Source organism: Lissotriton vulgaris, chromosome 7 (genome assembly GCF_964263255.1).
Source record: "Lissotriton vulgaris chromosome 7, aLisVul1.2, whole genome shotgun sequence".
In the NCBI taxonomy this organism is placed as follows: domain Eukaryota; kingdom Metazoa; phylum Chordata; class Amphibia; order Caudata; family Salamandridae; genus Lissotriton; species Lissotriton vulgaris.
In genome coordinates, this window is record NC_141695.1 from 125,686,082 (window position 1) to 125,709,852 (window position 23,771).

General features: G+C 44.0%; 1 protein-coding gene across 1 annotated transcript in view; it reads left to right on the top strand.

Annotated features, from left to right (window-relative positions):
- Positions 1 to 18,751: 18,751 nt before the first annotated feature.
- LOC147700981 (phospholipase A2 inhibitor and Ly6/PLAUR domain-containing protein-like) overlaps positions 18,752 to 23,771 on the top strand; it is a 79,013-nt gene continuing 73,993 nt past the window's right edge. Inside the window, exon 1 of the mRNA XM_086929284.1 lies at positions 18,752 to 18,758. Coding sequence (XP_086785410.1) covers positions 18,752 to 18,758 — 7 coding nt within the window. The remainder of the gene's footprint in view (positions 18,759 to 23,771) is intronic.

The window sequence follows — 23,771 nt, forward strand, 5'->3', positions numbered from 1 at the left end:
AAGCAGTATCACCTAGCGGACTTTGACACCCAGTATCCTCCGATTCCCAAAGCCAATTCTATTTTGTCCTTCATGGCTTCTTCTTCGTCTTCCTCTTTGTCATCAAAGGAGGCTTCCCTAGTGTACCCGGTGGAGAGGAAGATGGAATCCGCTCTCAAGCGTTCTTATGCGGCTTCTCATTTTGGGATGCATGCTAGCACTTATGCAGCCTATTCTTCGCAGTCCTTCTGAGGGATTTTGAGAAGTTGTTTGAATGTTTGTAGGATCAAGGGTACCCTACTCCTGTCTTGGCTCAGATGGAAGTATTGGCCCAATTTTTCTCGGATGTGACTTTTTAAAATTCTTTGTGGGCCTTTTAATGGCTGCTGGGGCAGTGGTGGCTGGTAGGAGGTCTCTCATGACTTGGGGCCAGATGTAGGTGGCCATTTACCGACCGGTAACGGCCAATTTCGGCCGTTACCGACCGGTAAATGGGTATTTGTGATGTAGGGGCCCTATTTTACCGATTCGGTAAATTTACAGAATCGGTAAATTTACCGAATTGGTAAAATACCGATTCAGTAACTTCCTGATGTAGGTGGGACTCTTCTGAGTCCCAAAGGCCTTACAGATTCAGTATTTTACCACCCAATCCAAATGGGTGGTAAAAAACCGAATCCAGGTGTGCATGCACATTTGTGCATGCGCACCTATGCCATGTGACAGACAGACATGCCCTTAGGGCATGTCTGTGTGTATTTGGGGTGCTAGAGGGTGTCAAAGTGACACCCCCTGCACCTTTGCAGGATTCGGTATTTACCGAATCGGTAAATACCGATTCGGTATTGCCCATTGATTCCTAAGGGCTTCAAGTCCCATAGGAATCAATGGGCATTACCGAATCGGTATTTACCAATTCGGTAAATACCGATTTTTACAGATTCGGTAATTCGATTACCGAATTTACCTAAATCTCCCTCCTTCTATTTTATTGATTCATAAATACCGAATCGGTAAAATTCAGTATTTATGAGTCGGTAAAATATAATTACCTACATCTAGCCCCTAGCGTCTTGATGCTGCTCAGATGGCCTTGGTTCATAAGCTGCCTTTTGAGGGCCCCTGTCTCTTTGGGGACAATTTGAATACAATGGTGCAGCAGTCTGCGGAGGAGAGGAAAATATTGAAGCCTTTTCAGCTTGTGCCTAAGAAGAAGTCATCAATGGTGCAGCAGTCTGCAGAGGAGAGGAAAATATTGAAGCCTTTTCAGCTTGTGCCTAAGAAGAAGTCCTTTTTTATAAACAGGGGTTTCAGGGGGCGTTGTCTACTCAGCCCTTTCATGGTCGGGCCAGTGGTCGGGCCGCATTCCATTAAAGATTCCGGCCTCAGCAACAGCAGCAGCAGCTGCAGCAGCAGCATCCAACTGGTGCAGGGCAAAAGTGACAATGCTGTGGTGGGGGCTCGATTCCAGTTGTTTCTGGCCCATTGGTCAGTTCTGATTTCCAACCAGTGGGTCTTTTCTGTCATCAGTTTGGGTTACCAGAATCACTTCCGGGGTACTCCTCCTCTGGATTTCTTTCAAGTTACCCCATTGTCAAGAGACCCTGTGAGGCGGTCTGCCATGTTGTCCGGCGTCGCCATGTTGTTGTCAAAAGGGGCTAATGTGCCCGTTCCGTTGGAGGAGAGGGGCCTAGGGTTCTATTCTCATATGTTCCTGGTCCCAAAGACAGACAGTTCCTTCCACCCAATTCTGAATCTCCGAACTTTGAACAAGTTGGTGCTGTTGGATCATTTTCGGATGGTCACTTTGCAGTCCGTCATTCCCCTCATCCAGGAGGGTGATTTTTTGGTTTCTCTGGACTTGGAAAACGCCTATTTTAACATTCCAGTCCAACCTGCTAGTCAGCGGTTTCTGAGGTTTGCAGTTCAAGGGATGCATTTCCAGTTTCAGGTTTTGCCGATCAGCCTCTCCACTGCTCCCAGGACTGCTTTGGAGGTTTTGCAGCATCTGGGTTTTTCTGGGTTTCCCTATATTGAGATTTTCTGATCTCTGCTTCCTCCTTTCCTAAGGCTCTTCTTGTGGTGGAGGCTACGTTTGTCAGAGTCTTGGTTATTAGGTTCCCTCGAGTTCCCCAGGAACAGTTCCCCAGAACGTTTCTGTTTCTTTAAACACTATACCAAGTGAACCTTCTCCTGATCCCAAGAAGAAAGTTAGTGTAGACCAGATACGAAGGGTCTCAACAAAAGAAATAATTACAATCAAATATCATCCTACTATTGAAGCCAAACAAAGATTGAGTTTCCAATATGAAGTATTTATATTCACATAATCATATTAATATTCAGGTAAACAAGATGATGCAGGCATGAAATAATAACAAGAGTTATACCTTAGATTCAGTGAGAGATCAAGGGTTTAAACACACATTCATAATTGTTAAATAGCGCACATGAAATGTTCTCTAAAAGGTTAACACTGTTGATATCACAGCTTAGCAAATGTTCAAATCGGAATGAACTTGACTCTATATTCAAACGCTATGTAATCATACTGTTGGTTATCAATACTCAAACAAATGAGGCCCAAAAGAAGTTTGAAACTGAATCAAGGTCCTTTCGCCTTAAAATACTGTTCGTTTGGCGTTTCACGGAGCGAAAGACAAGTAGGCAAGTCTCAATCTAACAGCTGGGGTTTCAAAGATATCGTTCGGTAATAAGAGCATTCAATGTTGTTGAAGAAACGCCCCTCGAGTCTCAAAGAAATCACCAGCCGGCAACTCTTAAACTTGGAATGAAGGACAAAAAAGGATCAATCCTACCTGCATCTAAAGCAAGCGGATATTCGTGGTAGTTTACTACCATTTGGCTGGAAGCGGAATCTGGAACTGCAGCGAAGACCTCTCACTCAGGAGCGAAGACCGGAACGAAGACAGGAGACCTCCGACCTCGGGAAATCAGGAAGGAATAATCCGCACGGCGTCCTGGGCGTGGCCCCCTTTATAGTCCCAGCCGAGATATAGGAGCTGTAGAGGGAAAAAAGACCTCGGCAGCAAATCCAAAACGGAACCTTAAGGAACAAGCACTGGCAAAGCGGTAAAACGCGAAAGACATTTGCCAAGTGAATCTGCAACAAGCATTGGCAGAAGCCATTCGGCAAAACACAACCATAGGCATTAATCAAAGAAAAGGCAACAAGCATTGGCAAGAGGCTAAGACTGGCAAATGCTATACAGAATCAAATAAGCATTGGTAGAACACAAGGAAGGTGCTAAGAACCCACATATAACATATAGCACAAGAGTCAATGATATAATGCAGGCAAGAATACAAGAAAGACAGAATGTCGTAGCAAGAGAACGGAGCAATAGGCCATGGATCCTGACAACGTTAGCCTTGTTCCAGGTTCTGGGGTTTAAGTTGAACCCCAGATCCTGGAACAAGGTTATTCTATTGTCAGATGTTCATCAGGCACAAATGCAAGCTGTAATGTAAATAGATAAAACCACATATAATGAGTGCCAATAACAGTGCATTCATCTAAGTCATTCAACTCCCCTACATCGAGGGTGAATACCTTTGGCCAATAGGTGTATGGTGGGGTACATTCAATTTGGTGTAGAGTTTTGCACTACCTTAAGATGTGTTTAGGTTAACTCCCATATGTTGAATATTTTTTTCATGTATTTATTGTGTAGAATAACGCTTAACAAACAAGCATTGGCAAATCCAATAGCTGTGTACTCACATTAATATCTTCCAGGGATGACGAGACGCAAACAGAGCCGGAGACCCACAGTACCAGTGGTGAGCTGCGGGTCAAAGCAATAGAATGAGTGTGCACACTGTGATAATGATGTCTATGCACATTCACTTACTTAGGGCGCCTTCTTCCTCACGTGTCACTACCACAGGAGGCCGACTTCAAGAAAGCCAGGAAAAGGGGAGAGATTGGGAATAAGAATAAGTCAGTGCCATGAGCGGGTCACAATGTTTTGTAAATTTGAAAAGGTTTGGCAACACAACAAAAATAAATAAGGACTCTTTAAATTACCTTTGCATCAGGTATTGTTTTCTTCTTTCTTCTGTTTAATGAATGACTGTGGCTTTTAACTTTTCATAAATATTATAAGATTTGATCTCTGCATTTGACTATTAGTTTTATTGTACAGAATAAGGCTTGGCAATGTGATTATTCCATGGGAAATCTATCCAAGTTCTAAAACAGCTGGCACTTGAAATATTCTGGCTCCTCTTTTTGCTGGATTTCCTTTTTGGACTGCAGCAGCACTGCTTTGCGGCCACTAGGAATTATTCTCCTCAGAGAGGTGGCATCCAGAATCCTACCAACTCTGTAACCACCCTGAGGGCCACATTTACTTCATTTTTGTAATGTGTTTGTTCCAAAAAGTGACTGAAACCAGTGCAGCATGTTCACTTGGAATTGACTTTCCAGAACAAAACTTTGTTGGTGCTGGAAAATATCCCTGCTTTGCTTTGTGCCAAGCAGTCATGCCATGGGTGTTACATGGGTGTTTCCATGCAGCCACACAGAGTTTATGACTCAAAGCCCTATTTACTTAATTTGCAGACACAATTTTGTCCCATAATATAATGCATTTTAATGCTCATTTTAAAATATTCTTATTTTTCCATTCTATTCTGATTTTGCCTCTGTTCTGTACTCAACACAAGACCAATCTGAGAATAGTTGTAAAGTTTGTCTATGCATCACACACACAATGTAGCACACATGTGCAAAGGTCTGTACGTGGCACTACACAGCTTGATTGTGCGTTGGCACTAGGAAAGGGAGCAGCAGCACTATATCTTAATGTATATGGTTCTTTCCTGGTCTCTGGCTCATGCAATGAGATGCAGCAACTTTGGTTTCTGCACTGGGACAATTTTCAAGTATGGCCTATGTGGTTTGTTGCTGTCTGGGGGATTTAAATGTTTTGGGTTTTAAATATGTTGTGCTCATTGCCCCTTGAGAGTCACCTATGATTACACTGAGGTCCTATGTTCCAACACCTTCAGGGCACACCAGTGCCTTGTTTGCTGTTCAGAGTAGATTCTGTACACAGGCATGACCTGTTTGAAGGTGGTCCACGCCACTAGGGCCTCACAGGGTAGTGGAGACTGCATGCAAGGGCAAAGCCTGACCATTACAAACTCAAAGGTTTACAGTGTATAAATGCCTGTTTATTTATCTCTGGTATAATAAACACACTCTAATACAAGTCAATTGCTTTGACATTGATTTCATCTGCAATGTTAAAAAATAGTCTCCACTGTCCAAGTTCAAGTATTATTTATTTTCAGAGTTACTAAAAACCAGTGTAATAAAATACAGCAAACAGGTAACAGCATTAATTCACATCAGTTAAAATAATCTTCTCATATGGCTGTAGCAGCAATACAAATTAAGAGTAGGTCACCTCATCAAATGCATTTATTAAATGGAACGCAAATCAGTAAAAACTAGCTGGCTGAATGACAGCATCTACTGTCAGCGACTCATTGAGCAGTAAGTTAAAATACATGGGTACTAGCAGTACTAGAGTGCCCTTGTATAGCCAGCCTCCTTACACATGGTAAGGCAGCATTGCGAATACATCAAGGAGAAACCTTACAAAATTATCAATATTTACATTGGGAATGAGTTAAAATGTACATTTCGCCCTGGATTACTAAATACAATGGTTCTCACAAATAGTTATGCCTTCTAAACAAGCTTAAGGGGTCACTGCCTAAGGTGTATATGAAAGGGAACCAGGTCAGTAAAAGCAGATTGACTAGCAATACAACAAGCATTTGTGATGCAATAGGTCTCGCATTTGTGCAAATTAGAGCTATTGTAAATGACAATGTCTTTTACCCTAGCATTTTGGTTTAGAGTGGAGTGGATGTATGTGGTGTGGAGTGGAATTATGTGGTTCGGATTGGATTTGTTAGTTGTGGAATTTTTTGTGGTTGAAGTGTGTGCTGTGAAGTGAATTTGTGTGGCGGAATTATGTGGCATGGTGTGCAGTGGAATTATGTGGATAGCAATTATGTGGTATGGTGTGCTGAAATTATGTGGATTGGAACTGTGGGTCATGGAGTGTAATTTTGTGGAATGGTATTTTGTGCTGTGGAGTGGTATGTAGTGGAGTTTAATTATGTGGTGTGCTGTTAAAGTTTGTGGCTTGCTGCAGAATTGTGTGGAGTAGATTGCATGTACTGTATTTTCCGGCGTATAAGACAACTGGGCGTATAAGACGACCCCCTACTTTTGTTCATAAAATGTAGGTTTCATGCTATACTCGCCGTATAAGACTACCCCTCTTCCAACATCATGTCATCAAACATGTACGGTAAACATAAGTAGTTGTTAAAAGGCCCAAACAATTATTATACTGCTACATGTTCCTTTCCAGCACTACCGCAAGTTGCACCTCGTCCTTCATTTCCTTGCTCTGCGCATTTCAGCTCGAAAAGGGAGCCCATGACACCCATACAGAACACTCCTTAACCCCTTCCATGTACAATTCCATCAGCGCACATCGTACATAATGCCGTGTAAAACTTTGCAACATAATACAAACACAACCATCAAACCAAACTAAGCACGTTCTGCAACAGCAATGCTTATTTAGTCGGCCAAACAAGATTACAGAAGACCAATGCTTATCAGAAAAGGCTTCGATGTGCAAACACAACCATGGCACGTTTACTGAAGCAATAGCACCCTCTACTGACAAAAAGATACATATTTTACACCATGCCTTCCCATTAATACAAAGGCTCAAGACAGTTTGGTCGTTGTTTCCACTCCTAAAATTTTTGTTCCTGGCGTATAAGACGACCCCCAACTTTCGAGACCATTTTAAAGGGTTAAAAGGTCGTCTTACACGCCGGAAAATACGGTATGTGGTGTGTTGTGTAATTGTTTTATGAAACTTGAATGATGTGGTTGGTGGTTTGAACATTCCTGGCATTTATTAGTAATTTTCTAGTATTCTTATTGGTACTTCTAAGCTCTATGCTAACATTTATCAGAAGCATAAAATAGCAATCGTGTATACTGGGTTTCTTAAGATGGATTGCACAGCATACCTTTATTTTTAGAAAATTGGGGGCAGATTTATGTTGTGTATGCGCCTCGTTTGCGTCACGCAACTGTGGCGTAAACGTGGCGCATCCTTACGACCGATTTACAACGTGACGCATCTAGGCAGATGCGTCACGTTGTAAAGCCCTGCGCCGCTGGTGGGCGTTCCGGCGCAGGGTGGGCGTTCCGGGGCAGGTGCGCCTCGCAAAAGTGGCTAAGTGAAATCTATAAGATTTCACTCAGTCACTTTTACGCCAATGCTGCGTCAAAACCCTGCGCCTGCTTGAAGCAGGCGTAAGGCTTGACGCAGCATTGGTCAGATAGGGCACCCCCAAGCCTTGCTGGAGCTGCGTCGCGCTTGCGACACAACTCCAGCAATGCGTCACTTTTACGGCACAGATGCGTGACGCATCTGTGCCGTTTTTGCCCCATGGTGCGCCGCATCATAAATGCGGCGCACCATGGGTGGCGCAGCTGTGGCGCACTGTGGCGCATGTTAACTGGCGCATCCCTCGGGATGCGTCAGTTAACATAAATCTGCCCCTAGATGTTTAGCTACTCTCTATCAGAGCAATTGCCCAGGAATAAGCAGTGCCAGACTGAAGGTTACTTCTTTGTACTGCTCTCAGAGCAGCCTTCAACCAACGCGGTCTGTTGCTGCAAATCAGCATGACCTCTGGTTTGATAGTCATTGTGAAAAGGCCCTCCTTATTATGATCAGAAACCTAGATTTGTATAGAATCAGATAGCTGATTTCAGCTCACGTTTATGAAAAAAAAAACAATACTTACAGACACAAAATCTGAATAAGACAAAACAGATAAGGTGTTAAATATATCTTCTTGATTTACAAATATATAATTAGCCCCTAAATCCAACATAATAGAAACAGGTGAGCTTGCACTATAAGCGTCCATATTGTCGTGGCTGCAACCATAATAAAAATAAAAAATGTGTGTCAGACTAATTAGGGGGCAGACATCTTACTAACTCTTATGCTCATGTCTAAATTGTCACCCTTTCTACTAAAAGACATAAAGGACTTTTGCAACAGTGTGGGAGAGTAGGATCTGCTTCTTATAGTTACCCCAACTTTTTGCTGATGTTTCACTGTTTTCGACTTAGAATGGCTGGAATCCTGCTATCCAGGACCCCAGCATAGCTGCTTTCTCCTCTAAAGTGATTGCATGTACTTTAGGTAAACTCCAGATTCTGGGGTACCCTTATAACTAACTATATGGTATACTATGTACCTAGGGCATAGGTACAGAGGCCTCCCAGGGGCTACAGCATGTATTATGCCACCCCTGGGAGACCATTCAAAATGACACAATAGTTCTGCTACTGCAGCCTGTGTAAGGTGGTTCATGCACACCTTACTTAGTTATAGGTTGACTATATCTACCTTATATCACTGCACATATAAACCTATCACTCACCCCTATGGCAGGCCACATCAGTCCTGAAGGCAGGGGCTGAGTTTTATGTGAAAGGGTGCCCATGCATGAGCAGGGCCCCTCTGCAGCCTTCGGAATCTATTCTCCGGGGTTGTTCTGTGATGCAGCCAACCATATACTCTTAAGTGCATTATAACCTCACAGTAAATGCTAACTTTAAAACAGCTGCAAGGAAACATGTTGTGTGAGGTGTCAAACACCTTGGAATCATACACCAGGGGAGGTATGATTCCACCCTCTTAAAGGGACATATGCGACACACCGGTACACCTGGTACCAACTTTCTCGACCCTGGCCTCACAAAATGGATGCTGCCAGCCACAGACTCGAATGTTCCCTCTTGCTGCTGAGCCAAGCTCAAGCAGGGGAAGGCTTGACAAAGGCTTCCTGTCACAGGGAGGTGTAACCACCTTCCAGACAGGGTTTAGTGTATTGGGGAAGGGTGGGTGCACTTTCAAAGTGCTTTAATGTCTGCACTTGGGGTAAAATTGGAGTTCCTGTGCATAGTCCAGTTCAAACCGATTGCAGGAGCCTCCCCTCTGTACTGATCCTCAAATAGGTGGGTCCCCAGACTTTGTCCCACCCCTTCCTTGGGTACAAAGTAGGAACCCCTGACCTTAGGACTTTAGATTTTACCTGGACTAAACTTTGCAAGAGAATCCAAGTACTTCAACAATTTGCACGACGCTGGAAGATTGAAGAATCTCCCTTGGATTAAAGCAGTTACTCGCCTGCAAGGCAGGCACCTCAACGCATCTGACCTTTTACATTTCTAAAGCTCCTGAGGACTCTGAAGCTTTCTGCAACACAGGAGGTGGGTTTACCAGATCTCCAAGGTTGATCTGTGCTCCCAGCAATTTTGAGGCTCTTGTCCCTTGTGGGGACCGTGCAACCCGAACCCTTGTGCACCATGCTCTTTTGCAGCAGCATATGCTTTCCGGTAACCCCTGAGGCTGGGCTACTTGTAGTCTGTTAAAATTAAAAGAAAGATCCGTAGACCAAGTAATGTAGTTCAGGATCACAGCTTTATTCTTCAAGTAGGATCCATATTAAGTCTCATGCTAGGCCTCATGTAATTCCCCACCTGGGGCAGCTACATCTCTGCTCAGCCCCTCACACCAACCGCTTACTTCTTCCACACAAACACTCTCAACATTCTGATGACATCACAAAGACTGAGCAGCAAGGCAAGAGCATGAACAGAGAGGATGCATCAATCACTTATTAGATCATAACACAGTCCTGACCCCGAGCAGTGTTTCCACTGATGATTGTTCGCCTACTCTCCGAGTGTGTCCCGTGGGCTGGAATTTTGTGATTCCTCTTGAGGTCTCTTTACGATCCCTGGTCCATTGGCCTGTGGGTCCCTGTGAAGGTAACTTTAACTTTCCATGGGCTTTCCTGGTTGCTCTAGACGTGCCCTGATTTTACATTCCTTGTAGAGTCCCCAAGACCTTGCTGGTCCTTACCAAAGCTGATTTACTTGGACCATGTGGGTTGCAGTTGTCAAGGTTTGTTGGTGTTCCATCCGGACACTGACCCCCCCAGCACTCTAACTTCTTCATGGGACATCTCCCCTATAGACTTTGGTTATCCTCGACATCTCCTGGTCCCTGTGACTGCAGAGTCAAGCATCGCATCATTTCACCTGAAGCACCCGACATCAGTGGGCATTCGTCTACCGAGCCCCTGGTCTCCCTGAAGTTACCCAGACTCTGTCCCCTCTGCTTTCAGGTTCTTCGAATCTATGATCCAGACTTGGATCACACTGGACACTTTTCCTCTTCACGGCAGCAGCACTTGTCAGCATCACACCATTGAAAACAATGAAGATTCCTGACATTACTTGACACCTATGCACCCGGCTTCCCAGGGTTAGGTAACACGAGTACTCTGGTGCTCACAAGTTTTCCGGCCTTAGAACCTTCTATGTTTGAAAGGGTTTGCTCAAAGTCCTCTCCAAAGTGAATGCAATCTTTAAAATTCCAACTACGACTTTCGCATAGAGTCATACGAAGCTCGCGCCTGTGTTCTCACACTGCACCCGTCCTCCCTGGGTCCCCTGTATCAGTTTCTTGGGTGGTTCCTTGGGGTCCCAGCAATTCTACGTGCTCTAGGCACTGTGTCTAGTCAAGTTGTGGTTGTTATACTACTTTCTTAGTATATGGTTCGATCTCCCCCTGGAGCCCACCGTGTATTGTGCTATTTTCTGTCCTAGTGATGTAATATTGTGTGATTTGTTCTCTAATCTCATAAAGAGGTTAGTAGAGAGTGTTCAGTAATAAATACATATATTTGATATATTCCTTGTGTGGTTCTCCTTTCATTTGGTCATTCAGGAGGTTCTGATCTGGTAAAACAAGCTGCTTTACATTCCTTCGAGACTTAGCCTGAAGGCTGCTCTCCATAGCTACCACTAGGATAGCTTTTAATAAAGGTTGTCTTTAACCTAATGATCAATAAGGGTTGTTTGGACTGGTACAAGGTGCCCACTTTAATTAGTTGTCAGCATATACCTGGACAACTTCTCAAAAACAGGCTCTTAATAAAAAAAATAGACAAAGTCTCAACAGGACTCATCACAGTGCTCACCACACATGCAGTAGAGCTAGTTAGCACTGAATGGGCTGCTTTAGAAGTGTACTTGATTCATATTCACGATCATTATTTTAAGAAAATTGATTCTACTCTATTTAAATTTCTCTGGAAAGGTGAACATTCCTGTATAGCCCTCGCTACCTTGAAGAATGATAAGTCTTCTGGTGGCCTTAAATTCCCTGATTTTAAAACTTATCATCGAGCTTTCTCCTTGAAACAGGCTACACGTTGACTTTCGACTGATCTTCCCTTTTATCCTCTTCTCTGGCTTAAACTAGAATCTTCTGTTGTAAATAGGATGGTCATAGATGACAGGATACTTCTAGTTGATTACATGTAGATTTATTGTAGGACACAGCTGAGCACACAACCTCGCCAGCTGACCAGACCATCAACTGACACTGGTAGCACACTGGTCAGGTTAGAACACACACAGGTATACAGGAAGGCAGAGAAGGTGAAAACACTGAGGAAGGACTAAAGACTACAGTCAGCCATATTACAAAAGAATCAATGTACAACACATCTCCCTCCTTACAGAAAAGAAATTAAACAAACATAAAAATAAAGCTTGATGCATGGGAGACAACAACAATAATAATAACAACAGAAAGGAGGTCTAAGACGACTTGAACTAATTTCTTAGTTCATGAAGGCAAAAGAGCATATTGGGGCAAAGAGTGTAAAAGTGAAGTGTGAGCTGAGACACAACACTTAAAACAACTAATAGGCATCACCACTACCTACTCCCCTTAGACTGACAAAACAGGAAAAAAAGATAGTGCACTCCCTCCAAACTGTCTTTGACCAGCAAAACAGGAAGAGACAGTCCACTCTCTCAAAATCTGTTTCGTCCACCAACACTTTACGCTCTGAGTTGAAGATAGAGAGTTCAACAAACGCCTTCATGCTTCACAAGCGATGTAAAGAAAATCATTTTCCTTCTTGAAGCTTTCACTCCAAAAGATGGATTCGTCCATCCTTGCTGTAAATCTTGGAACCTTTTTTCCCAAGTACGGGCTTACTTCATGTCCAAACTCTGACTTAGGACCACAGTTCCTGTTGTGGACTTTCTGTCCAGACACTCACTTGGAACTTTTGTCCCCATTGTGGACTTACCGTCCAGAGTCACACGTGGATCCTCTGTCCTCATTGTGAACTCACCGTCCCGAGCCTCACGTGGGACCGCTGTCCCCGTAACGAACCTATCGCCAAGACTCTCACCTGGGACCACTGTCCCCATTATGGACTTACCGTCCAGAGACTCACATGGGACCAGGACCTTTGTCCCCGTTAGAACTTACTATCCAGAGTCTCACTTGGGACCTCTTTCCCCGATGTAGACCTTCCGTCGAGACTCTCACCTGGGACCTTTGTCCCGGTTGTGAACATTTTGTTCATCTTGCAAACTTGACTCTACTTGCAAGACCACTGTCCATGCTCTGTTTTTTTTCAGGCTCTTTGACCAGCTTCTAATTATGTGGGACTTTAATTCTGTTCTAGATCCTCTGAACAGCCTCTGCTCCTTAACTGATTCGTGCTTCTCTTTGTTGTTCCTGGACGCACTGTACTTATTTTTTTATTTACTTCTGTCACACTTGGCTTCTTTGCCCCAGTTATGTACATTGGTAATAATATGCACATTGAAGTTTAACTAATTATAATTTCCAGTTGGTAGTAAACAGCATGGGCAAAATGATCAGAATAATAGTGGCTTCACGAAACACAGTGGGTAGTGTATGCAGAAGTCTGCCAGTACATCCCCTGGGTAGGCACTCCACAGTAGATCAATGAAATTGATTCATAAATGATTTTCACTTTCAATGCTTTTATTCAGCATACACGTGTTCAATTGAATATTGGTTTCATATCAATTGGCGACATCTATTCCATAAGGGTTGTTCTATGAACTATCATCTCCAATGCATTTCGGGCGGGAGCCCTTGATCACGGAGCGCTGTGGAGGAAGGCGAGAGGAACTAAGGTAAGTGAGGGTGTGGTTGGTAAATTATTAATGGTGCTAATGTGACAACTTAAAAAAAGGTTGGTGCTTGTTGTGCTAAAGTGAAGGTAAGGGTAGTGAGAGGATATTAACGCGTGTGATGAGTCGGACCGCGTGGGGCATTATGCGTGCCCCACGCAGTCCAACTCATGGTGTTTGGACGGATAACACCACCCTGATTGAGCACCCAAAACCTCTTATTAACGACCAACACAACCATTGAACCTACGCAGTGCACCACCTATTTTCTATTTCTGAATTCACGAAACACAGAACATTTTCTTATGCTTGCCCACTGACACGTTTCATATATTCTGCCAAAATATTAATGAGTTCCGAAAAAAACTACTAGATGGCACTGTTGTGAAGAAAACAAATGAAACAGTCTTAAAACGCTGTCCTAAAATGCTGACAAGAGTGTACAGTACTGCCGTGTTGAATGCCGTTGGATGACTCGAATAATGACTGAAGCATAAAAACTTGAGGAAGAATGGTGAGATTTTAGAACCAAGAGTGGATATGCTCGCTTACCTAAACTTCTGGCATGAAGCTGGTAGCACATCATAAAGTTGCCGAAAATCCTCGTTTTAAGCGCTCCCATTCCGCGCCACACACACAAGGAAACGCTAAACATCCCTTCAATGATACGCAAGTATTCTCCATTGCGTTGTGCTCCCGAAGCCTCGTTGCTATAGAAACAAAAGTACAAAATGAATATAAAATGGATGCTCACGTCGCGTCGTGACGTCTCCCCTTGTGCGATGACAGACTGAAGGCACACAGGCTTCTTCAAAACGCTAGAATGAGGCTTGACACGCAATGACGCCCTGGAGCAGGCTGCTTTTCCGCTGAATCACACAGAGATTCCGCCACGTCATCAATTATGAAAGTGGCATGAAGGAGCGCAGGTCAGCGCAAAGGCAGAAAAACGGTTGCAGGCAAACGGTATTCAAAGGCAAGCATAAATTTCATAGTTCAAAACAAAACTCACGGTAGGACTGAATTCATTTCTCCATTTCCTTACTGCGTTGGGGTCAATTATACACTCGTTCTCTAGACAGTATTGATTTAGAATGAGTCTATTATTTCATCCGATTCACTCGTTTTTCACAGCAGCTGAGACTTGTACTTAAAAAGTACTCACTTGATATCCGTGCTGTTTGATATGTCTGACACTTCATTTGTAGCAATTGTGGAAACACTAGAGTCATTTCTTAACAGACAGAGCTTTAATCTGATAGTTGTGGAGGAGTTTCCCATCAAAGTTCAGTTTAACTTCTGCTACTAATTAAGACGGGTTTCTCAATTAACAATTAAATATCTCCAGCCAGTTTCCTTTGTTCTCACTGCGCTTCAAAAATTCATAGTTACTGGACAGCTATTTTCTTTACCCCTTACTTCTAACTTTAGTCGGGTGATAATGAGTCTTTGCTTATTGTTGCGCAGTGCTGCCAGGGATGAGAAATGGACTCACGGTTCTTTGCTTGCTTAAATTTCCTTAGACTTTTCCATCATTCATCCGGTTTCAATTTTCCTTTGATGATGTTACTGGCAGCAGATAAATGGACCGTTGTGGGTTCTTTTGCGAGGTGTAGCTCAGGCTGTGTTAGATGGTTCTTCTCTGGTCTGGTCAGCAGAAAACGTCGCCAAAATGTTGTAAATAGGATGGTCATAGATGACAGGATACTTCTAGTTGATTACATGTAGATTTATTGTAGGACACAGCTGAGCACACAACCTCGCCAGCTGACCAGACCATCAACTGACACTGGTAGAACACTGGTCAGGTTAGAACACACACAGGTATACAGGAAGGCTGAGAAGGTGAAAACACTAAGGAAGGACTAAAGACTACAGTCAGCCATATTACAAAAGAATCAATGTACAACATCTTCCTTTCTTACTCCCTTTCAATTTCGCAAAATCCTATCCTTTACATCTAACATGGCCTCTCTTCATACCCCTATCATTTCCCACTCTCGTGATCTCCTTACTCCTTTTTTATCCTCCTCTTACCCATCTATCCATTCCACTCATTTATAGCCTATTTGGCATAATAAACACCTTAAGATTCGTAATCGCTCCATATTTTGGAAGACTTGGTATTCCCAAGGTTTGAGATGGATTTACCAACTTATTTCTCATAATCAACCTATTCCCTTCACTGATCTTCAATCTCAATTTTCCTTACCATCCTCTTCTCGTTCACAGTATAATTCGCTTTGTCCTATTCTTGTTCAATATCTTCAATCACTACCTATTACTAATGACATTCTCAATACACTTCAACCTATATCATCTGCATTGGATCATTCCCCTTCAGCTTCTTTTCTCTATAAATCTATTCGATTTTCAGTAGACTGAGCTAAATTTAAGATTGAGTTAGCCTGGGAAAAAGATATTTTAAAGGATTGGCCAATTCCCTTTTGGGACAAGATTTGGTTGAAACTGCATAAAACCTCTAGGGCTGCCAATACCATGCAAACCCTTTTTTTCATTTATAAATCCTATGTTTTTCCTTGATGCTTTATAATATTTTTGTCAGCTTATATTTTTACTGTATAATTTATACAGTTTTATCATTTTGACTGTTTCTCCATTTTCTGTTCTCTTGATTTCAATAAACTTAAACTTAATTTAAAAAAAAGTGTACTTGATTCATCTAGAGCAGCCAACGGCTTTGAAAATGTGCAATTCCAGCATGATGTACGCAGGGACCAAAAAGGCCTCTGTGCTGCCAGAGGAGGGGACAACTGAAGCAATGAAAATATTTCTCAAGGACCTACACACTTGAGCTCATCCTTCTTCCATGGGCAGGGCTGTAGACCAAAGTAGGCTGTCAAGGTTTTATACCAGGGATCTGGTTTCACAAGACACAGCAATCTCCAAGGACAGCGTGTATATCTAGAAGTGCTTCAGGCTGGAAAACCATTGTTACAGGTACCAAATGTGTTTCTTTTGGTCCACTATTGAGCCAGATTTTCAATATCCATTGTGTATTGGGCGGGTAGGAGGAGTGGAGGGTACAGGAGAAAACCTGAATTAAAGTGTTTTAAACAACATGGTTTCTTTCTTTCCCATGATTTTGCTGAAGAACTGAACTGAAATAGACATTACACCTCCTGCCTCGGATCCCAACATCAGTAATTCAGCTGCAGGAATATACCACCTCGCCACCTTCTGTCCAGAAAGACAACAAATAGCACAACTGCATTACCTGGGGGGTCAAAGAGTTGGACCCTTCTACCGCCCCTTAGAAAAAGAAGCTCTTCCGAATGAGCCATCTCTGAGTTAAGCTGTGCTCCCAACATCAATACATTGCACACTAATGTTCAAGCTGAAAGTCCTGGAAATAATGATTTTTGCTTCATGGCCAAAGTCTAGTGCTTAACTTGAGCATGTGGTATCCGGGTCCTATGCCAGTCTGCCATATGGTGGTGCTGTTTTTTGTTGTGCTCATCTGACTATTTCCAGCCATTCTTATAGGTTTGGGAGCTGGAATAGTCTGGAGTGCGACACTTAAAGGTGCAGGGTGTTCATAAGTGTGTTTGTACTGCCATCTGCAGCAAAGGCCAGGGCAATAGGTGGTGCAAGCTTCATAGGCTTCCTGATGAACTCTCTTACAAATTAAGCACTATTGGGTCATTGCTAGATATGTGCACCGCACCTATTTCAGACAAGCGGCACGAAAATATTATACCCTAAACATGAAAGAAGCATGGAGACTGTTCTCAAAGATGTTGACCACCAATATGCAAGAGTTCTCCAGTATTCCTCTTCATTAAGCTGAGCATAAATTATTTCACCTATATCAGTGCTGCTCCCAGGTACACAGCCATTCCAGAATGTCAGCATATCAATATTAGCAACACTATGATACAAGGAATTCAATGGAATTTATTTACAAATGGTTATCCTTAAAATATGGCCTGAAGCTCACAGCCTGGTGTCAATGCTGGACTCCTCTCATAAGGGACTTTGTTTGAAGTCCCCTTCGCTGTGCTCCTTTTATTGTTACCAAGTTAGGGGAAGGCCGATTTGGTATGGGAGAAGTTCCAGATGTTCTGCATAAACCAGTCGCGCAAAGGGCTGGGTGCGAGAGCCGGGCTCTGCACAAGGAGGAAGCCAGAGGAATAAGAATTATGAATAGCTCATGAAAAACACAAGTTACTTAATTTGTTGCACAAATGACTGCAAAGAAAATATGGTTCACTTCCTCAGGCACTCTAATTAATGTAATAATTCAACCTGGTATAAGCAGGGGGTTACTTGACGCATAGGTTCCCAGACACATAAGGAGCAGGCAGAGACCCCTAAGGAAAAGGCTGAATGCAAGGTATTTGTTTACACTTAGTCCACAAAACAACCAACATTATTGTATTTGCAAAGAAATGTATTTCTTATTAAAATGAAACTAGTTCATATATCAGACTGCAAGGTTATGATGCACAATGTTGGGCAGACAACTCAGATGAACCCTAATGAATGTCATGTTTATACTAATGTGTGACATAGATAGGAATACACCAACAAAAATTGTTAAAAAACAGATTATGGAAAGGCAACTGTTGTATCCAAAGGATGACAGGAGAAGGAAGTAAACTTAAGGATTGTGGTTTAAGCAGGAATATCAAGTACAGCACTAGATCAATCAGAGTGCACATCCAAGAAGCTCCAGTCTTCAACTGAAGATCAGAACTATAACATTTCATAATAGCCTAGCAACCAAAGCACTAGGATACAACCATAAGAAAGAATGCATATGAAGAAGAGTATAGCAGAGAGAGAAAAGAAATAAGAAAGTATAGGATATAACAGCAACCTAGGACATTAACTTACTCAGCTTAGTAAAATGAAGAACTGATTGTAAATCAAGGAGGATGGGTTTCTCATCTGGCGTCTACACACTGCAGAGTGAAAGAACATAATAGCCTAATAAAATAGATGATATTTTACCAGGCCCGGACTGGCCATAGCGGGCACCGGTCAATCCCCCGGTGCGCCGCAAGTGTGGTGGCCGGTTTTGAGCCCCTGGGGCCGATTTTGTTACAGGGCCGTTTTTGCAGCATAGCTGCAAAATTGGCCCTGCAACAAAATCGGCTGAAAACCGGCCCTAGCAAAGCGCTCGGCAGCACCTCTAACCCCCCCAGAGTGGGGAGGGGGGTGGAGGGCGGCCGAGCACTTTGCCAGGGCCGGATTTGGTTCCCAGTCCGGGAGCATATTTTACTACTGCAAAGCCTTAATAGTTAAAAGGAGTGTGGGCTTGGGAGGCCTTTCCTCAGTTGAATGGCTACAAATAGTTGGAGGGCAGTGTAAAGATATAGACAACAGGACGTGTCCTGTTCTCTCTTCACCCAACTCCCACTGAGGTGAAATATGAGTTTTCCTTGGGTGCGATCAATGGTGCAGAGTACGAAGTACTGAAATGGTATCCATTTGGAAAGAAACGAATCGTAATTTCCTCTTTATAAACTTTGTTAACGATTCCATTTAAAAAAAAAAAACACTTTCTCTACGTTGCCTCTCTTTGGTGAAGGAAAAAGACATTTTAATGTTCAGTAGAAAGCAGTTCAAAACCTGTACATCACTAATGATGCTAAGCATTTACTTTATGACTGGGACATGCCAGGTGAGTAGTTATATTCTATTTGTAAATTTGTACGCTGGTCACAACTGCCATGAAATAGATTAGTGTAGCTTCAGAGCGAGCTGGCATATCTGGATTAAAAGCAGTGTGAAAAAAATAAAGAATTCCAGACAAACACTTTAAAACATGGTAAATGAATCTGTAGGTAGTGGTGCGCGCCTGTCTCGGGGAATTCCTCAGCACAAGGGGGAATCAAAGGCACAACGGCGTGGACACTCCATGAAACAGACGAGAGCACCCCCCGCATGAGCTGAAACTGAGCTGGGCCGGGAAATGATCAGCCCAGCAGTAAGGCGCTCTGAATCCCCCGTGTGATACTCGCCCGGGGGAGGGAGCAAGCAGCACCAAAGCTGAATTAAGTACCATGAGAGGGAAAGTAAAGCAAAAAGAGTGCTGCTGAACCAAAAGATACACTCTCCAGTGTAAGGCTCCTGAGTAGTTAAGCTCTGCTACATGGGCGATCACTTAATAAAGAAAGGAGGGGTAATGAAGGGCAATGAACCAGTAGAAACCAAGATATTTTGAAGAGCAATCGAGGTAGCAAATAGAAAGCAAAGCTGGAGTTAAACCCTTGGAAACCTGAACGCAATAGTTCTCGCTCCCTCCTTCCCTCTCACTCCCTCTTGCCTGTCTCCCTCTTGCCTGTCTCCCTCTTGTCTGTCTCCCTCCCTCTGTCTCCTTCCCTCTTGTCTCCTTCCCTCTTGTCCCCCTCCCTCTTGTCTCCCTCCCTCTTGCCTGTCTCCGTCTTGCCTGTTTCCCTCTTGCCTGTCTCCCTCTTGCATCTCTCCCTCCCTTTGTCTCCCTCTCTCTGTCTCCCTCCCTCTTGTCTCCCGTCTCCCTCTTGCCTGTCTCCCTTTTGTCTGTCTCCCTCCCTCTGTTGCCCTCCTCCCTCTTTTGCCCTCCTCTCTCTGTCTGTCTCCCTCTGTCTGTCGCCCTCTGCCTCCTTCCCTCTGTCTCTCTCTCTCTGTTTCACTCCCTTTGTCTCCCCCCCTCTGTCTCCCTCTGTCTCCCTCTGTCCATCACCCTCTGTCACCTCACCCCGGCTTCCGAGGCACACACACAGCCACACCCTAGCACTTCACAGGTCTTTAAAACGACCATAGAGCAGAGTGTCTAGGAATGCCTTTTAATTAGCAGCAGTTATGTGCTAAGTGCCTGCGACACACCCACCATTTGCAGGCGACACAGTACTGTGTCGGGACACACAGTTAGGAAAGCGCTGGCCGTAAGCACGGCCTAAGCACGACCCAAAAATCTGACAGCTTCTGGTGTCAGTCCTTCTTTGTTTAATGGTTTAAAGTGCAATATGTTTAAAGTGCAAAAAGGCTGGAAGCTAAGTGTACCAAAGTGTTGAGGCGCATGTTCAGACGGTGATGTGAGTATAACACGGAGAGACGTTCCAGCGATGCTTAAAATCAGCTTAGGTAATGAATGCCAAATCGAAATACCATCACACATGGATCAAAGGTAAACAGGCTGGGTCGAGCTTCTGTGTTTGGCTGTCTGATGTAGTACTGGTGAGGCCATCTGGCAGCTATTTTAGGGATTGGTGGGGACCGTGGAGTTTGGTGCCTAGCAGGGATGTGTCGGCATTTTTCTTTCCACTTATGCCAGAAATTTTACCAATTATCAGTTCAGCTGGGGATCCCCGGACGTGAAGCAGACCAACACGGCTTGCCTTCATGTCTGAATTCCTCTTTGATTGAAGGGAATTTTAAGTAGCTGTTTTCTATCCCCCTGCAGCTGCCTGGAAGAGCCTAATAAATGTGGTAGACCTTCCATTCTGTTGCTAAAGAGATGGCAAGCGGTCAGTGTAGGCTGTCTCTGTCAGGGAGGGAGGCGCAGTGATGAAGGGAGTAGTCCCAAGTGGTGTTTCAGAGATGTCTCTGTGGTATCTCTCCGATACCCTAAATTGAAATATTTTGGTTCTGCTAGTGCGCTGTAATTATTTAGGGTCAGACAGGCCTGGGCTGTGCCTGCAAAGGTGGGCTTATCTTCAGTTAGTGAGTTAATCTTTATTGTTTTTGCATGTCATCATTTTGAGAGCATGAGTGGTCAATAGAGGTTTCCCAGAGCTGAGTTAGCCCAGCTACTGTCAGAGATTCCTGGAGGAGGGCTCTGGTGGGAGAGGTGTTCCTGTACTGCAGTTCCTGCTATAGGTAGTAATTCAAGGAGTTGAAGTCTGTCTTTCTGATTTTCTTCCAGCAGATAATGAACACACTTCACCTCGTCTGGGTCTATTTTTGCAGGCCAAACTGCAGCCTTATTTGAGCATGTGATGTGTAGCTCAGAAGGTTGAATATAATTTGGTATGCTTTTGTCACTGTGCTGTCCAAAATGGTGACATCCCGGCCTCTCAAAAAATCACTGCCATATGTTATAGTTTGTAGTAATTTGGCTTGCTTTGCCCGAAGTAGGAGGGACAGTGTCAGTACAAGATACGCTGCTTGATACACAAAGAGCTGCATCAGTACACTCCCACATACTTGGCAAATTAACTTGAACTATCTGGTGCAAATTGTGCCCTAAGAAGTTTGAACAACCTACTGTTGAAACCACAAAAGTTCAAAAGGAAGAAAACCTACAGCGTGCCTTCTCCGTTCTTGGTCTGAGAATATGGAACGGTCTTCCTCCCAATGTATAGAATAAACACCTCATAAGAAGTTGTTGATTAGTTTATCCAGTTTTTTGTGGAAATCCACTGTGTTAATCAGCGGGAGCATGTTGAGCATATAGTTCACTATCAGCGTGAGCATCATTTTGACTGTCTCTACTCTCTACTCTCCCCCACCATGTGGTGAATTTGGGTGACCATCCTTTCACTCTCTCTTTCAGTTTGCGTAGTATTGCCTGTTCATTCTGGTCTAGTGTGGACTTGAGATCTCTCTTGAAGAGCAGGCCCAGGTATTTTATGGATTTTTTCTGCCATGTTTGCCCTGATTCTCCCACTACAGTCTTCGTGGTGTGTACGTTCAGAGGTTTGCATTCTGATTTTTCTCTGTTTAGTTTGTATCCTGATACGTGTGCATACTGTTATATGGTGTCCATGAGGGCCTTTATTGACTTCTCTGGGTTCTCCGTTGTGATAAGGATGTTATCAGAGTAGGCTGCTAGCTTCACCGCCTCTCCTCCTATAGGAATTCCTGTTATGTCTTTGTTCGTTCTTATCATATTGAGCAGTGGTTCTATCGCCAATAGGAAGAGGGACGGTGATAGCGGGCATCCCTGTCTAGTTCCGCGTTCTAAGGTGAGTAGTTCTGATGTCCCTCCGTTTACTACAACGCGTGCCTTGGGCTCGTTGTAGAGTGCAAGTACCATCTTCCTGTAGTTAGGTCCCAGGCCAAATTTCTGCATGCACTGGTCCAGGAATGGCCAGGACACTCTGTCAAATGCCTTCTCTGCGTCTAAACACCCCAGCATGGCTCTCACTAGAGAGGAGACTACTAGAAGGAATGGAGCCCATCGCCCTCCTCACGGCAACCAAACACCCCACAATCACGCACAACCCCATACTGAGGAACACCAAGTTGGCCCTCCTCAAGATAGACATGATGTTGGACACAAGTGTGAGGAACACTCAACGGGAGTCCATATGGCACAACCCCAAGATCAAATACAGGGATAGAACACTAGACATGCACTCCTGGTACAGGCACGGCATCTCCATAGCTAGTCAACTACACACCCAAGGCATACACACCACCTTTGACTCACTCAAGAACGAACACAAACTAGACAGCATTGAGCTATACAACTTTCTTAAGATCAAAGTAGCGATTAGCAAGGTAGACCTTGACAAACAAACACCTTCAATCCTGCAATACGCCACCAACCTAAATTGAACGGGACACCAGGTAGCATACCTCCACAAAGCCATGTGCCCAAGATCCACCAAACTTAACAACAAGGCCACGGCCTACTGGGAATCACTAATGGGCAGGGAACTCAGTCAGAAAGAAAAGTCCGACCACTGGACATCCACCTCGAGAAAGAAAGTAACGACCACCCTAGACCAAACCAAATTCTGGATGATACACAAAGCGTACTGGACCCCTGCCCGCCTAGCCTCCATAGGAATCCGCGAAATTGACACATGCTGGAACTGCAACAAACAGAAAGGCGACCTACCACACCTGATCTTTCACTGCCCCAAGGTTAAAAAATTCTGGCGCAAGATAGGCGAACTTATAAACGACATAACAGGCACCCCACTCCAGCTCGAGTTTCACAGCTTAGCCACAGGCTTTCTGACCCCACAATCAAATCCAGAGAGGACAGAGACCTGATTGGCCTCCTACTAACAGCGGCGGTCAAGACAGTACTGAACAACTGGAAAGACACGGGGAAGGCCTCTTTCAAAACCTGGTTCAACTGGGTCACCTTCCTAAGGGGGGCAGACACCATAACGGCCAACCACACACCGAAGACACACACAAAGTACAAAATGTGGCTCTCTCTGGACAACTAACTGTCCTCGCACAAGCCGCCGTAGACATCGCAGCAAGCAACGCTCATGCAGGAGTCATAATCTGGTCCTAGAATAGTAATGCACGCCCTCCAGTACCACAACCAAACTAAACTCTCCCTATACCTCCCACCTTTTTCTCCTTCTCTTTCTGTTTTCCTGCCACTGAGGGGTGGACAATCAATGGCCGCGAAAGGGACAATCTCACCGGCAACACTAAGGTATACAAAGCCCGACCGCAAATGCAGGTAGGGCGGAAAGGACGGGGCAGAAAGCCGAGATGTAACCCACAAGAAGACACGAACAACAGGACGCAATGCCAGGACTACGCATCCAGTCAGAAATGCCAAATGCCAATGTTATGTTATGTGATATTGTTACTTTTGTGCCCCCCCCCCCGGGGCGTCTCTTCTGCCTCTCGTCTAATTGCTACCCATGTAAGTGTAATGCACCTTGTATATATAATTTCAATAAAAAATGTACTGAAATAAAAAAAAGAATAAACACCTCAAGCACCACATTTAAAAAAG